The sequence below is a fragment of the Rhamphochromis sp. 'chilingali' genome, assembly GCF_963969265.1.
Source record: "Rhamphochromis sp. 'chilingali' genome assembly, chromosome: 3".
NCBI classification, from domain to species: domain Eukaryota; kingdom Metazoa; phylum Chordata; class Actinopteri; order Cichliformes; family Cichlidae; genus Rhamphochromis; species Rhamphochromis sp. 'chilingali'.
This window is the reverse complement of record NC_137931.1, coordinates 34,553,919-34,569,794: the sequence shown is the minus strand read 5'-3', so window position 1 is coordinate 34,569,794 and position 15,876 is coordinate 34,553,919. Positions and strand designations below refer to the sequence as shown.

Sequence of the window (15,876 nt, the reverse complement as noted above, 5' to 3'; positions counted from 1 at the left end):
GAACGTTTCATCTCTGCCTCCCTTAGAATAAGATGATTCTTATTTTATTTTCCTATTACGACTTTTGGATATTTAACGATATTTAATGAACATTTCTGGGATTAGAGGGTTGGCTTGAAAAGTCATAATTTTTGAGCACTCATAACTTCAAGTACAGGACTTTGAAGCTCTGTTTAAAAAGTGCAACCACACATCTCATCACTCACACACTCAGAAAGTCATAGTCTAAAACTCAAATCATTTTGTTCAGCAAACGATAAATATCATCACCAGCCCGAGGCCCCTGACAGCTTTTGGAAGGGGACTCTGATGTAACCTTCTTCCATCTCCCCTCTCTTCCCTTCAGAGACCTTGCAGCAGTGCTGTGACCTCTCCCAGCTGTGGTTCAGAGAGTTCTTTCTGGAACTCACCATGGGTCGCAGGATCCAGTTCCCCATCGAGATGTCCATGCCCTGGATCCTCACCGATCACATCCTGGAGACTAAGGAGGCTTCAATGATGGAGTAAATATGCTTCTTTTGTAACCAAGAACATTTATTTCCACTGGTTACCACCAACTCTGATAACTACTGGACAGTTTCCCTCCCATTCTTATTATTAAGTTCTTCATCCTATGTGAAAGATGGGCTGATTGTTTGGTGTTCTTCTCACAGCAGTGGAAATAGATATTCTCCATGGTATAATTTGCAACTTGGTGCAAAAACGGAGGACTGCGTTTGTCCTTCTCTAACTAAACTTCATGTTTAGTCACAGTCTGGCTCTTTGCGATTGGCGGTTGCGATCGGACAGATGCGTTCTGACAACTTCAGCGCTTGTTTCTTTTCATCTTCCATTTTCAAATAGGACCCTGGATGAAATCCCAAAAATTGGGATTATCCGTGAATGTTTTCGTGTCTGCTTTAAATCTTTGCTGCAGGATTACGTTGATACGAGGCAGGTTTTACATAAGCCATTAAGCACATCAGCTGGCAGGAAGCATACGTGCTATAATTCTTCAAATATTCACCCAAAATTTTTGGGGAAAAAAAGAAAAGAAAAACTCTGTGTTTTACTCTTATTTACTATGGAGAGTAAGTGTTTTGTGCAGGTCGTGCATATTTAAGCAGATGTCTGTGTGGCGCGTATCAGTTCTGCTAGTTTCCAAAGAGCGGCGCTGAACGACGATGGTTAACCTCGAGTGAACACGATCGAACTGATGAGTTTGATGTAACGCTTCCTTTTTTAACCAACTGCTGCTGCAGCTAAATGAAGCTTCTTATTTTACACGTCTCAGCTTTTATCCTTGTTGCTGAACAGATTAATTCTCTCACGGTTGCAGGGTGTGTTTAATTCTAGAATAACATCTTAATCCCCTGCAGGTATGTGCTATATCCTCTGGATTTGTACAACGACAGCGCACACTACGCCCTGACCAAATTCAAGAAGCAGTTCCTCTACGATGAAATAGAGGCAGAGGTAAAGGATCATGATCTCAGATATGTGGCGGCTGCATCACCGCGCTCATAATGCCTCTGACTGCACGGCTTTCCTAAATATCCTGTTTGTTGCTTACAAGCTCTCCTATAGTCACCTCATTAATCTCAGTTTCCTGTCCATTTCATGAGCTGTTGAGTAGCTGCATTTCTATTCATTATGTAGCCGCTTGCAGAGCTTTGTTAATGTGCATGTAGAATGGATTTGGCTCGGTTCTTTACAAAAATCTGTGAAAATAATTTTTCTCCTTAAACCAGAAGAAAGTACTATTTCATTGGTCATCTATGTTGAAACTTTTAAACATTTTTTTTTTCTTCAGGTTAACCTGTGCTTTGATCAGTTTGTCTACAAGCTTGCTGATCAGATATTTGGGTACTACAAGATTCTAGCTGGAAGGTACGTCGACCCCTCTCCCCCTTATGTGCAGACACACAGTCTCATAAGAAAGGATTTGATTGCTTCGTCTGTTTTCTAATGTGTTGATTCCAGTAGTAATCAAGTAGCATGATTAGTTTGAGAAGCAGTCGGATCACTTTTCCAATGTTTTTACGTTGTCAAGGCCTCAACGACAGCTAGCTTATTTGTCGTCCAGCTAGAGTGATAGTGTGAACGTAGCAGAGGGTATTAAAAAACTCTGTGGGAGGATGAAGGGGATAAAGGTGCTATAGCACATGTGCTTAGGTACAAATTATTTATTTAATATTTGTAATATTGCAAATGTCAAATATGACAGACACAAACAGGACATAGTCGGACAATTTCAAATGCACCTCTACCCTCCAGGATTGTGGGGATCCGAGGGAACGGTTCAAAACTCGGCTCACTTCCAGTTCTATCACAATAGCTTTGCATAATTCACAGTTCAGAATAATCCTCCTTTATCCTACACTGGACCTCGGGGGAGCCCCTGTGTTATGTCTCTGAAGCAAACTATTTTAGTTTCTCCCCATTGAAGCCATCTCTGTTCTGATTGGCTGCCCCTCACTGAGCGTTTAGAGCAGTCTGAGCTTATGGCTCACAGAGGTTTGTGTACATACACTGACCTCGTCATTAGAAACTCTGGTCATGATTAAAGTGAACCAGATATACATGCCAGGAAATAAGGAGCAGGCCTAAAGGTGTGATTTTTACAAACCTTGACTTCTCTGTGTTTATGTGAATCCTCTTTCAGTCTTCTGCTTGACAAACGGCTGAGATCTGACTGCAAGAACCAAGGAGCCAACATTCCCTGGCCGTCCTCTAACCGCTACGAGACTCTGCTGAAGCAACGCCACGTCCAGGTATAAGCTGCACGCTGTCGTGCTTTCCACCTCGCTGTACTCCCACCTTCATGTTGTCTCTAACTAACTGGCTGTGAACCTCAGCTTCTAGGCCGCTCCATCGATCTCAACAGACTCATCACTCAGAGGGTTTCTGCTGCTCTTTACAAATCTATGGAGTTGGCTATCGGTCGCTTCGAGAGTGAGGATCTAACCTCCATCATGGTATGTAGTTGTAATTTAATTTAGCTGATGATTCCTGGGGTTTTTCATTTGACTTAGTTAAAAATATATATTGGTGGTGTGTGACTTGTTTAAAGGAGCTGGAAGGCCTTCTGGAGGTCAACCGCATGACGCACAAGCTCCTGAGCAAGTTCTTGACTCTGGACAGCTTTGACGCCATGTTTCGCGAAGCCAACCACAACGTGTCGGCCCCTTATGGCAGGATAACACTGCACGTCTTCTGGGAGCTCAACTACGACTTCTTACCCAACTATTGCTACAACGGGTCTACCAACAGGTGACATTTCAGAATAAAATCACGGTGAAGGTCACAGAAAGACCAAAATGTTCATATATTAATGCCAGTAGCTGGAGCTAAAACTAAGAGGCAGTTTCTTATAAACGTTCACAGCTGTTTATTTATTTTATTTTTTATAGTTTTATTAGATAAAATATCAGATTGTGCTTCTCAAAGGTTTAGGGGGGAAAAGGGAGTAATTGTGTGGGTCTTGTATTTTCAATCCCGATGTTATTTTAATGGAGATATGTTTCCAACTCTGCCTTCAGGTTTGTGCGCACCATCCTGCCCTTCTCTCAGGAGTTCCAGAGGGATAAACCACCCAACGCTCAGCCTCAGTACCTGTACGGGTCAAAGGTCAGGACATTTTTCTGTTAGAGCTCCCACACTTTATCTCCTCATATTACAGGGGTGGACTCTCAGATATTCAGTATACGCTGTCAAACTGTATCCACAGAATACAAGGGTGAAAGCATTACTCTGGGAAGTGTGTGCACGTGCTCAGACGTCCCCTCGGAGGAAATGAATGCCTTAAATGTCATGAAATGTGAAAACTCCATGCAGCACATGAGTCAATCACATGTTCTTCTGTTTAACGTGTAGTTATGTGGACCAACACGCTGGGGGCGCTAACCTGATAGTGTAGCTATGATGCTGTCAGACTGTTTCAGTCCTCACACTCATGATGTTGATGTCTGTGTGTTCCTGTGTCTAAAAATAAGACCAGAAACTGTGTATAAAAGATGGACGTGGCCGCTGTGATGTCACTCACTGGTCGGTGAAGTCCTGTTATGAAGCATCGAGGTGACCGTTCTCACCATCGCTTCTTGAAGCCAGACGTGAAGAGAGAGGGGCGGATCTGACTATGACAGACGCTGACTGAACACTCTTTGGCTACTAATGTTTTTTTGGGGGGGGTTCCCAAGGCAATTCAAATCCACTTTTCATATCATCTTTATAAATCACACATCAAGGATTTTGTCTTTTTTCATTGGACTGCAGAATACTTTGATATCCAATCAAAATAATGTAAATAATATTTGGATAAATCAAAATCACTCCCAGACATGTCCAAAAGTAGTTGTTGTTTTTACTTTGGGAGAACAAATATGGCTTGAGAGGGTTTTGTAATTTCACTGTAGGAGAGGTTAAAAAATACATTTAAAAATATATATTTTTGGTTTATTTATGGACATAAATAAATGACATGAATATAAAAGAATGATCTACAGAGTTATGAGTAAAACAATTTTATTTATTTTTAATGTTTTTGTGGATAGTGAAGCTTTGATTAAACAGACAACATTTGTTTCTGTCTGAGCCCGTTCTATAAACACGCAGGCGACGCGTTAAATGACAGATTTTTTTTATTTTTCTACATGGATAAATTTTTGTCAGTGCCAAAAGAAAGATGAGTGCCATATTAATGATATTTAATTTTTGGTTTGTAATTTTTTTTAGGTCTTAAAAGCATAAATCTTTTTATTTAAAATGGTGTGCATGTGTGCGTGTGTGTTGAAACCTTGCTGTAATAGGTTGGAAATGTTTCCTCTGAGGAAAAACACACAAATAGGATTTTGTGAGTGGATGAAAATACTCGGTGACAATTGAATCTGAACAATGCTGTGATGACCTTAATCCAGTTGATTCATGTTGGCTCGCTGCCGGACAGCTTAGCCAGCGTCCTCAACTCATGGTCTTGGGTAATTATGTGACCCGTAGGCTGCGCCGAGAGGTGGGGTGATTGCATGATGTTGGAGAGTTTGATGCTGTCTTGGCTGCTGCTTCTCGTAGTGTAGAGGGCTCCAGATGTGGACATGCCTTGACAGGTTGAGTTGGTCACCACCGGGTGTCCGGCTGCGGCCTGGCCGGGGAGGATACAGATGTTGTTAAGACAGCTCCACAACAGGATGCTGGCGATGACGAGGAGCAAGATGCAGCAGATGAGCCATACGGCCATTGCCAGCTCCCAGCCGGCTCTGTCGTGACCTTCGCTGCTGTCGCTCAGAGTGCTGAACACTTGGCATTGTTCCCGCACCGGATTGGCAGCCTGACACGTCACACACAAGAAGTAGGCAGTCTGAGGGAGGAGATTGGCCAGGTGTGTGCTGGTCTGACTGACAGGGATACGATCCTCATACATGAAGCTTTTGCGCTTGTAGCCCATGAACAGGCTGTTCCAGTTGGGGTCGTACATGACGCTGTAGAAGGTGTCAATGCAGGTGGGGGAGGATGGCCAGCTCACCCTGGCTGAGGTGGAGGAGATGTTGTAGATTGCAATCACCATTGTGAGAAGATGGAGTCTGCAGGAATGAAGTGCATCCTCAGTTACTGCAGCTGTCTGATGCTTGCGATGTAAAACTGAGCTGGAAAAAAGGAAGATGGGAACACAGTGAGACACTGAAAGGACTAATTTGAGATGACAGGGTGAGGTATTTCTGTGCTCTTTCCCCATCTAAGAGCTAATATAAGAAGACTTCATCAATAATAAGCTTTCTCTTGGCTCAGTGAGCCATTTGGTCATGATTCATAACATTTAATTAAGTCACCATCCTAGTTATGTTGCACAACAGAAGCTTTCACATTTTACTCTTAATTTTGGCTCCTTCCCACCCATATTTTTTTAACCCATTTCCTTTTTTTTCCACCGATCAGCACTTTTGTTCCCTTTAAGAAGCAAAGCACTTTTAACCAGATTTGAGAAGTGATTCTCAAGCTCTTAATCCAGTTACTCCTTAGAACATAAGTAGCAACCATTATTTATTCCACAAAAACAGGCATCCGAGGCTCGAGACAGCGTTAAGTAATAAGTAAACAAAGTAAGTAAATGTTTTAGTGGAGGCAGCACATCTAAAGAGCTGAAATGCTTGAATTCGCTCACAGGGAAGACATAGTCAGCTTGACGCACCTTATAGGAGAAAGAAACCTGATGTTCAGTCCCCTCAGAAGAGTCCCAAAGATCCCGGATGAGCCCCCATTTATGTCGCAACTAGGTTTGAGGCTAAAAACAAAAAAACGTGTGCACTAAATTTAAAAAAGAAAAATGAAAACAATAATAATATGCCAGACAAATACCAGAGAATTACCACATACGTGATCCAAGTTAAGAATTTATGAATTAGGCCTGACTCTCATACACCTACCCATGCACATTTTATTTATGTACAATTAGCAGTTAAACACATGCTCAAACTGCACGGCCACTGTTGTCCCTTTAAGGATTATAGAAGGGAATAACACATCTGCTTTACTTTGATCTATAACAACTAAAAATGTAAACACTGATATCAGTGGCTGTTCTTTATTTAATGCTTATAGCATCTATGCAATTGTACTTTTGATGCTGATATTGGTCGCCGTCGGCGGCGGTTCCAGATTTTGTCTCAGGTCTTTAATGTCAGTGTTTTGTTGCGTTTCAGATAGAAGTGAATGGAGGTGGTTCTAAATAGTTGGTGGAAAAGCAGCATTAAGTCTTAGGACTGTTCTGACGTAAGTGGGCAAAAACGCATCCAAAAACTCACCAATTTATGGTTTCAATAAAAGGTCTAATTACTTCCTGACTTTAAATCCTGCTCCCATTTGCAGTATGCACAGAGCTTAGCATAATGAAAAATGTCATGACCACACAGCCGATCCTCACCATGTTATATAAAGCATAACGAGGGGGAAACAAAGCAATGTCGGAGGATAATAAGCATTGTACAAAGAGTTATCTGGAACAGATGGGTGGGAGGGAGCTGAGATTATGCACAGATGATGCAAATTGCATAATGGAAATTTATTTTTCTGAGCTGTCCAGTTTACGAGCTTTTTATTTCAATATTTTAATAAATCCTGAAATTTATTTTATAAAATCACACTTTGACCCAAAGCACCTGCTGACATATTTAACTATTGCAAGAGTTTATTTTGCTTTAAAAATCTAAACTTAATCTTCAGTATTGAATAATATTTTACGTGCATTGAATAAAATGACACCCAAATGTAAAAATGATTAAAAGTTTTCACTTTGCCCTTAACCAGTGCAGGGTGGGTTTGGTGCTCACTGCAGGCTCAGTTAAAAGAAATGCTGATGACAAATGATGCTTTAAACCCTCCTAAATACTGGTGCTTTTCAGACAAAGTTAATCTCACAGGTTTCATTTTGTTTTCTTTTTGCCACATTTTTACAACTGTAAAGAAATCTTGTGGTTTTTCAGAGGTGTCATAAAAAAGCATCTTGTTATTGACGTTTCTATAACTATTGGCTGTAACAAGTAACCAGTACGACCACCGTCATCAATTCAAAGCATAAAACGGAAACTTACCGGGAGACCTGTGCCAGCACATGTTGGTGTTTGCTCAGATTATCCCGTAATGCTGCTGCTGCTCGTCACTCACTTAAAAAATCTTTTCTTGTGTCGCCGCTCTGATGCTGCGTGCTGCTGTGGAGATTTCTAACCTCAGTACTGACGCAGAGATCGGTGTGTCCTCATCGCCGCTGCTGCTGGATTAGAGCTTCACCTCACTGCTGACAGGAGAGAGGGAGGACTAAAAATCTGTGGTGTATGTAAGGGAAAAGTGCACAGTGCAGACAAATCAATCTTTATATGTTAGCAAATTTGGTTGCTTTGATTTTGTTTTCCATGCCAGCGAGTTAATGCAGAGACATCATAGTGTTATTGATCGTTATTTCCCCTTCGGGCAGCACTTTGGTTTATGTCAGAGTATCTTGTATATCTGACACTGGAGCTTAAATGTGCTTCAGTTGGCGAGACCATCTGCCTAACTGTTTGTTCCACAGCAAAAGCTCTGAACAACTGGCGGCCAGATTGTCGTATTGCTGTTCGTGGTCCCCAGAGGATAATCCTAATGTGGAAAATGTTCCCATTTTACTCGCTTTAAAAGTGCCATGGAATTTAATGTAAGCATTCGTTGATTCCTTTCACTTTTATTTACAACGCATCAGCTCACAACAGCAGGTTAGTGTGTCTGATTATTGTGATCCTCTCAAATGTTTAACACTGTGATGACACAAGAGGAAAACTTACCCTCTCCTCTACTATGACCTTCTTTTCCGGCCTCAGCTGTTCTTTGGGTTTATTTTGGCTTTTTCTTTTTAATTAAGCTGCTTTATAACGTAGCACTTGGGGACTGTGGGGACAAAGAACTCCCTTAAAGAGAAGCAGACTCTGAAAGAGTAGTTGGTGGACTGCTTTCTCAGAGCTTCACCATCCCCCCCTTTAAATATCTCAAAACAAAGTCCCTGCATGGTGGTGTGCAATATTCATACTAACCTTTTTGATGTCTTTTGATGTCTTTCTCTGCATGTAGACCCTGAACCTGGCCTATAGCAGCACTTTTGGCTCCTATAGAAACTTTCTGGGCCCCCCACACATTAAGGTGATGTGCAGACTGCTGGGCTACCAGGGCATTGCTGTGGTGATGGAGGAGCTGCTGAAGGTTGTCAAAAGCCTGGTGAGTGTGTAATGATGTGCAGGAGCTATGATTTCATGATGCTACTGTGCTTCATTCTTTGTGAGTTCACTTCCCTTTAAGTGGAGTTAAGCTCTCTGTTTCTACAGCTTCAGGGCACCATAATGCAGTATGTGAAGACCCTGATGGAGGTGATGCCCAAGATTTGCAGACTTCCACGCTACGAGTACGGTTCCCCGGGTATGTCAAAGTGTAGCCAGCTGATACACAATGTCTGGGTCTGATACAAGCAGTAAAAAAAACTCAGCAGATACTGCACATGTAGAAAAAGATAACAGTGATATTTGATACGAGTCAAAGAACACCCATACATGTGAATATAAGCCACTGCGTGGAGACATCTGGTGCTTTTTGGTCTCAGTGCTGGATTTTGCTTGTTTTGTGTGTTAGCGTTCAAACTGCATTTTATTGACTTTCATTTTAACTGGTAGAAAAGGCAAAACCTCTGAGCACAGTGGATTTGCTCTGTCAGTCGTGTCAGGGTCTTAGCCGCACAGACTGAATCTGCAGAACAAGTCGGAGTAAAATCTGAAGCTGTGAGTCAGGAGCGAACGCTTCATTCAAATGAAGCAAACTGCTGGAAATGAGTCGTATTTAACATTTTAATCAAAGCTTTCAAATGTGAGGAGAAAAACTGGTCACATTTCCTTTTGTTAGATGACCTTGTTCAGTCAAAAGATTTGCGTCACATCTACGTGTATCCAGCAATGATCCAGAAGCACCTAGTCTGACATGTAGGCAAAACACTGATTGGCGTAAAGGTTTTCCTTAATGGGAAAGGAAGTATCAGTGGACGTTCACCAGGAAGAGGAGGCACAAAAAAAGTAATCAAAGAGTTGCGGTGGACACGTTTCAGTACAGAGACCTTTATCTTGACTTTCTTTACTCCACTGAGGGAGCAGCAACAGAACAAACATGAGCCCACAAAACCTGCCCTTCATGTGCTTATCAGGGAGCGCTGCATACCTGCTGTAATCTACTTTTGAGTGCTGTTATCTGTAGCAGATATGTGATAACTGCAGTGTAATTCCATTCAGGTATCCTGGAGTTCTTCCACCACCAGCTGAAGGACATCGTTGAGTACGCTGAGCTCAAGACTGTGTGTTTCCAGAACCTGAGGGAGGTGGGCAACGCCATCCTGTTCTGTATGCTGAGTGAGCAGAGCCTGGTACGGGTCGCGGGGTCATCGGGAGCCTCTGGCGACTTTAAGATGCTCCGCAGATGTTTTCATTATTTTTTTTCCTCATGCAGTCGCCTCCTATTCTAAAGTTTTGCTGTTTTCCCTCCAGTCACAGGAAGAAGTTTGTGATTTGCTGCATGCTGCACCTTTCCAGAACATTCTTCCCAGAGTCCATGTCAAAGGTAAATACTGAGAGGAAAAGTCAATTTTATTTGCACAGTCAAAACAGCAGGAGGGACCCAAAAACTTTTCCAGTTCAGACACATGTATTAACATCCCAGATCTCTAAAACGTCCACTTGAATAAGCGGCCTAAATTTAATAAACAAAGTAAGAATGTGTAATATTTTGTAGTCCCTGCACAAGTCACAGTTGTTCCTGGGCAGGGTTGGACTTGTTTATAACTTTATGGACAAATTTCTAGGCAAAGTCAACAGGCAGATGGGTTCCTATTGATAACTTTGTGCTCTTTGCTCTGCGCAGTTCATACAGTGTAATCAATAAACTGTCTCCGTGCTTTATCTGCTCTGGGTCCAAAACAATGATTCAAGCGTCTGAAATCTCTGCTCGCTGTTGAATAAAAGGCGGATTCTGGTGGTGCCAGAGTGACTCCCAGCGATTTAACCATAACCCGAAATCACAAAACTCTTTAATTTCCCTTCATGCGACCTTAAGCTCATTGCATCCTGCTTAAGTAATCTAAAAAGGGTCACAAGGACTTCATCACATTGACCCTTTTATCCGTCTGTCCGTCCATGCTCTGCTGTTATCGCTCCGCTCAGATCATTCTGGCAGCAGGATTTATCCAGATTTGCCTCATTTTTCAAATCGTCCTGGAGGAACTTGAAGTGTTTCCTGGCCACATGAGATTTATGATCTCTTGTGCTTCCTTTTGGGTTTTCTACCTTTGGATGGAAGGATCCTGATCAGATACCAGAATCCTCTCGATGTCTGTCTGCTTTGACATGAAGGAGCAGCTGCACTGAGCTTGTTCTGGATAAGGCTTATTTTATTTGTATGAACCCCCACCTTTTTTTTTTTTTCTCTAACCAAAGACAAGTTTGTTTAAATAGAGGCTCATTTCATCTGCGTGTATTCATGATCTCATCTTTTGGTTCCAAAGTTGACTAACAATGAGACTCATTAACCAGCTGAAAAAACGAAACCTTTCCATGTAAATTTCCTCCTTGGTTTTTCCCGTCGCTCAAGGGTGAGATGCTGAGATGCAGCACTCAGTTGTTTTCCATCATTAAAGTATTGTTTTAGGAAAAGCTTAACAATTTTGAAAACAGCTGGGTGCTGTGTTCTAGCAAACATTAGTTCAGCGGGAGTCAAGAGTGCTTTTGTTGGGTACGGTTTTCAGCCGGGATTACAGAGAGTCAGTTATTCCAGCGCAGCATTATCTGCAGCAGGTGTGCATGCGTGTGTGTGTGTGTCAGAGACACCAGCGTGCCATACTGTGGTTTACTGATATGTTTTCATGGGTTGCAGAACATTGTAGAGGTTGCATCTTGTTCTGGCTGAAAATATTGCTAATTTTTATGATTGTTTTTAAATATTAAAATCCCATAAATTTAAAATTTTATAAACCCAAACTGGATGCTGTAGCCATCATGTGTGCGTTTGATTTTCTATTAATAACAAACTCGATCTGTGCCTCTCATCTCAATTTTTTTTTTCTTTTGATGTTTACAATAACTTTAGCTTATTCCAGGCAAGCAAAATTTTACCTTCATTCTCTGAATATTTCCAGACTTGCATTGGGGCTTAATAGAAATTTGGCACATTCTTAATTTTCTTTTTCCAACATCTTTTTAAACCCTCATAATTCAGAAATATCCAGAAGAAATTTTAAGAGCTGAAAAACACATTTACTGTCTGTTTACATGAACTGCAACCAAATAAATTTTATACCCAACTCGTGTCAAAATCGATGACAAAATCCGATTTTTGCTCGGCGCGATTTTGTTTTTCTCTGTAAATCGTAGTTTGAATAAGCTGTAGCAGTTTAACGTCTGTGACGTAGAGGAGCATAAACGGCCACAGGGTACCCTGGATGTTTGATCCGTTTCTGATGAATCATCGGTGGTTGCTCATAAAAAGCTCATCTTCTAACTGTGATTCCATCTGTGTGATAATATTTTTCCATTAATGTTTTATTTTAAATGTTCAGTATGAGTAAGCCCATGCACGAAGGTGCGGTTTGTGCATTTACTTTCCACTTGATGTTGATCACACTTTTTCTTTTTCTTTTTTTTTTTTGCCTTTCTTGCTGGTGTCATAAAGCTCCGTTACACAACCTGTGTATTTCCAGGACCTGGTAATCTGGAAAAATCTTAATATGAAGGTCAAATTCTGGCAGGCTTCATTAAATTTACTAAAGTTAATGTAGAAACAAAACAGCTGATTGTGAGAAGTTTTTGTTTTATTTAATTTTTTTTTGTTATACAAGTAACAACTCTGTCGGACTGCGTTTTGGCACATTTTCACTTTTTTCCTTTCTTAGTCTGAATTTTCTATTTCTTGTAAGCTTTTATTTTTTTATTTTTTTTAAACCTCTTTCTTAAGAACAAATTTCCACTGGTTGACAATCCTCAACTTAAACTTCATGCATTTCTTTGTCTGTCTGTGTAGAGGGGGAGCGCCTCGACGCCAAGATGAAGCGCTTGGAGGCCAAATACACGGCGCTGCATATGGTTCCCCTGATAGAACGCCTCGGCACACCACAGGTAAGAGCCGTCGGATGGTGTGTTCACTTTCCCTCGGGTTAGTTATGTAAATACAAATGCTGGAGTGTTTCAGGGCCAATTCAAAACCAGCTGATGTTTGTCTCTAACAACCAATGAGGAAACTACTTTCTTCTCAGTACAGCTGAGAGCTGGAGTTAAAACATCTTCAGAACTTAAATAAATTCTCCAGGAGGACTTCATGAACAAATTTGCTGCCATATAAATGTGTTTCATCGTGTGGACTTTATCCTGAGGATGACATCAGGCAATAAACCAACTTATTTTGTTTCCCTCTGAACACACCATTAAGACAGAGATAAGCTACAGTTGCTCCTGTGTCATGTGACACTTATGGAGGATGCTGACCGGTAGACGATCTTTTGAATGCTTTTACTTTCAGCAAATAGCCATCGCTCGTGAGGGCGACCTATTGACCAAAGAGCGCCTGTGTTGCGGTCTGTCCATGTTTGAGGTTATCCTCACACGTGTGCGAGGCTTCCTGGAGGACCCTGTGTGGCGTGGGCCGTTGCCCAGCAACGGCGTGATGCACGTGGACGAGTGTGTGGAGTTCCACCGCCTCTGGAGCGCCATGCAGTTTGTGTACTGCATTCCTGTGGGAGCCCACGAGTTCACAGTGGAGTGAGTGTGGCCGAACACAAACACGCACACGCTTCCTCTCACCTAATATTTACTGACACACCCTCTTCCTGTCCTCCAGGCAGTGCTTTGGAGACGGCCTCCACTGGGCAGGCTGCATGATTATCGCCCTGCTGGGACAGCAGAGACGCTTTGACATCCTTGACTTCAGCTACCACCTCCTCAAGGTGCAGAAGCACGACGGGAAGGATGAGATCATCAAGAGCGTGGTGAGTTTGAAAGACATGAGCACGGCTGTTAAATACAGCATACATAAGGTGCAGATTTAACGCATCTTCCCTCACCTGACGTCCCCGAGCATCTCCACCAGTTACTGCATCCAAAATAATGAGCACACCATCTCAAATAGCAAATGTACCAAGAATATAAGTAAAGACCTGCGTATGTCTTCAATTCAGTTAGATTTTTTTATTCATTTTTAATTATTATTTTTGACACACATCAAGAAAATGTGATTGACTTTTCTGCTTCATGCCATAACCTGCTGATATGATTTGAAACCTCAACAACAGGCTGTTAAACGCACGGCTGAACTCTGAACATTAGATAATAAAATCTGCTGATGGCGCCCTGCGTGACGTGACGTGCAAAGTTAATAAAGATTATGACCCGTATGGAATTTATCAAGGTGAGTTTAGGTTCACATGACTTCTGTTTGTTGTCGTTTTGTAGCCTTTAGGGTGTTGATAATGATGTAATCTGGCTTCAGTCACACCAGATCATATGAGACTCAGATTTAAAAAGCTATATTCCTTTTTTAACCTCTGTAAATAAGTGATACTTTTCTATAAATACTTTGTAAAAAACCACAGTAAGAACTGGTAATGAAGCATGAAAGATGAGCTTGATGAGTTTCAGATCCTCCACCTCTAATTTTTGTCGTGGAGCAGCCAATAATGTCGCAGCGTTTAAAGTCACTAAACAAGATCCGTCTCAGGTGTGAGACTGCAACAGTTAAAGTAACTTCGTACATTACTGAGAGCAAACCACACTGAACTGTTGTTTTTGTTTTCTAATGCTGTGTTTCTGCTTTGAGTCCAAAATTATGAATTATGAATTTCACTGCTAACAGAAAGCTAAATACAGCTCAGCGTGAATCTGCAGACGTCCGTCCTTCTGCTTCATGAGCACAAGCGTGTCGGCGATCACAAGAGCGGCTTCAGGTGTTCATTTTCTTCAGTTTTGCAGCACTCTGGTCCTTGCGGAGGCAGCGCAGGGAAGTTGAAATCAGAACTCGGATTTCTGTCAAAAAAAAATACTTGAATAATTTATGTTGAAATCTGTTACTGAGTGTATCCCCTCAGAATGTAGCAAAGAGCACAAAAGGCTTCAGCGTGACCCACTGAATCATAAATGGACTGTTTTTTGTTTTTTTTGGGGGGGGGGGGGTTTTCCCTCACGGACTATGAAAGAGTTTTGAATCAGTTGGGAGTGAAGTGTAGGACGATGAAAGAGAAATGGGCGTGATGGTTCTGTTTGCTAGGAGCTTACCTGCCTCTCAGGAATTTTTGTTGCGTTTTGTTTTCCGTGATTGTTGATGAACTCTTTGTTGAGTATTGTGCGTTGGCAACACTGACCCAGCAACATTGTGATGCATTCATGGGCAGATAAGTAGGTCACTGAGAACCAAACCCACAGGTTTCACTGAGTACATGGGGGGGGGGGGAAGCTAATCAGCGTGGCTGCACATGAAAACACAGAATGAGGTTCTGAAGTCGTCAGATAGTCGCTGCAGGTAACCCTCCGCGATGTTACACTCTTCAGCGTTTGTGTGGATTAAGCAGATGAGTTTGTTTTAGAACTGCCGGGAGCTGGATTTAACCTTGAAATGAGCCTGGCTAACTGTCCCGTTTTCTTGGTGCTCAGCTCACATCTCCCAGCTGGATCCTCAGATTTAACTGAAACACTGTTAAAGTTCATAATAAGCTGTTTTATACACAATTGCATACAATTTCCTGTTCTTCCACTGCCATTTGGAAACACCAAATATCAAACAGGCTCTTATAGCTCCTCCCCCTTTATGGGAGCTTTTTATAATTGGCTGTCCCAGATAAACAGAAGGTTTAAACAGCAGGTCAGCGGGGCTTTTCTGTAGTTCCACAGAAATAAATCCTAAAGCCCAAGAAAGAGTTGGCATTTTTTCCTGAAGTTGCTCATTCAGAACATCCTCATGTTCTACAACAAGCCACTAAATGAGACTGCAGAAGATGTCAGGCAAACTCCAACCCACCAAATGCACAAGCTCAGAGGCATTGATGGCCACCACGACTGCAATGTTTATGTCTGAAGTTCAGTTTTGTTTTTTGTTTTTTTATGCAACTGATGCAAATGCTCTTGAGAAACTGCAGAGAAAAGTTATCTGGCTAAAACGTATCACAAACTGTTATTTCCTGTGATGATCCAAAAGCCCGTAGGGGGGGTTAAGAAAAATAATGTTGGGAATTATTGTGTTGTCAACTTCAGGGCTGACCTACGGTACTATAAATACACCCTGCTCTCTCTGTGACCTCAGAATGGAGAGTTGGAAAAACTGTGTAACACTGAGCGTTTAGCACAGTCTGAGCTGTTGGCTTTATGTGCTATT

The 15,876-nt window shown here is 41.8% G+C and overlaps 2 protein-coding genes across 2 annotated transcripts in view; one reads left to right on the top strand and one right to left on the bottom strand.

The window, feature by feature from the left end:
- The window catches only part of cyfip1 (cytoplasmic FMR1 interacting protein 1), a 45,676-nt gene that overhangs the window by 29,073 nt on the left and 727 nt on the right, over window positions 1–15,876 (top strand). Inside the window, exons 17-30 of the mRNA XM_080876995.1 lie at window positions 347–503; window positions 1,359–1,455; window positions 1,793–1,869; window positions 2,645–2,753; window positions 2,838–2,957; window positions 3,053–3,252; window positions 3,522–3,609; window positions 8,566–8,709; window positions 8,817–8,907; window positions 9,765–9,895; window positions 10,017–10,089; window positions 12,541–12,635; window positions 13,036–13,274; window positions 13,354–13,501. Of these exons, the coding sequence (XP_080733121.1) occupies window positions 347–503; window positions 1,359–1,455; window positions 1,793–1,869; window positions 2,645–2,753; window positions 2,838–2,957; window positions 3,053–3,252; window positions 3,522–3,609; window positions 8,566–8,709; window positions 8,817–8,907; window positions 9,765–9,895; window positions 10,017–10,089; window positions 12,541–12,635; window positions 13,036–13,274; window positions 13,354–13,501 (1,769 nt within the window). The remainder of the gene's footprint in view (window positions 1–346; window positions 504–1,358; window positions 1,456–1,792; window positions 1,870–2,644; window positions 2,754–2,837; window positions 2,958–3,052; window positions 3,253–3,521; window positions 3,610–8,565; window positions 8,710–8,816; window positions 8,908–9,764; window positions 9,896–10,016; window positions 10,090–12,540; window positions 12,636–13,035; window positions 13,275–13,353; window positions 13,502–15,876) is intronic.
- Window positions 3,622–8,546, bottom strand: fndc9 (fibronectin type III domain containing 9). The gene has a single exon (XM_080877000.1). It carries the CDS (start codon window positions 5,705–5,707, stop codon window positions 4,901–4,903), a length of 807 nt encoding a protein of 268 aa, XP_080733126.1. The 5' UTR covers window positions 5,708–8,546; the 3' UTR covers window positions 3,622–4,900.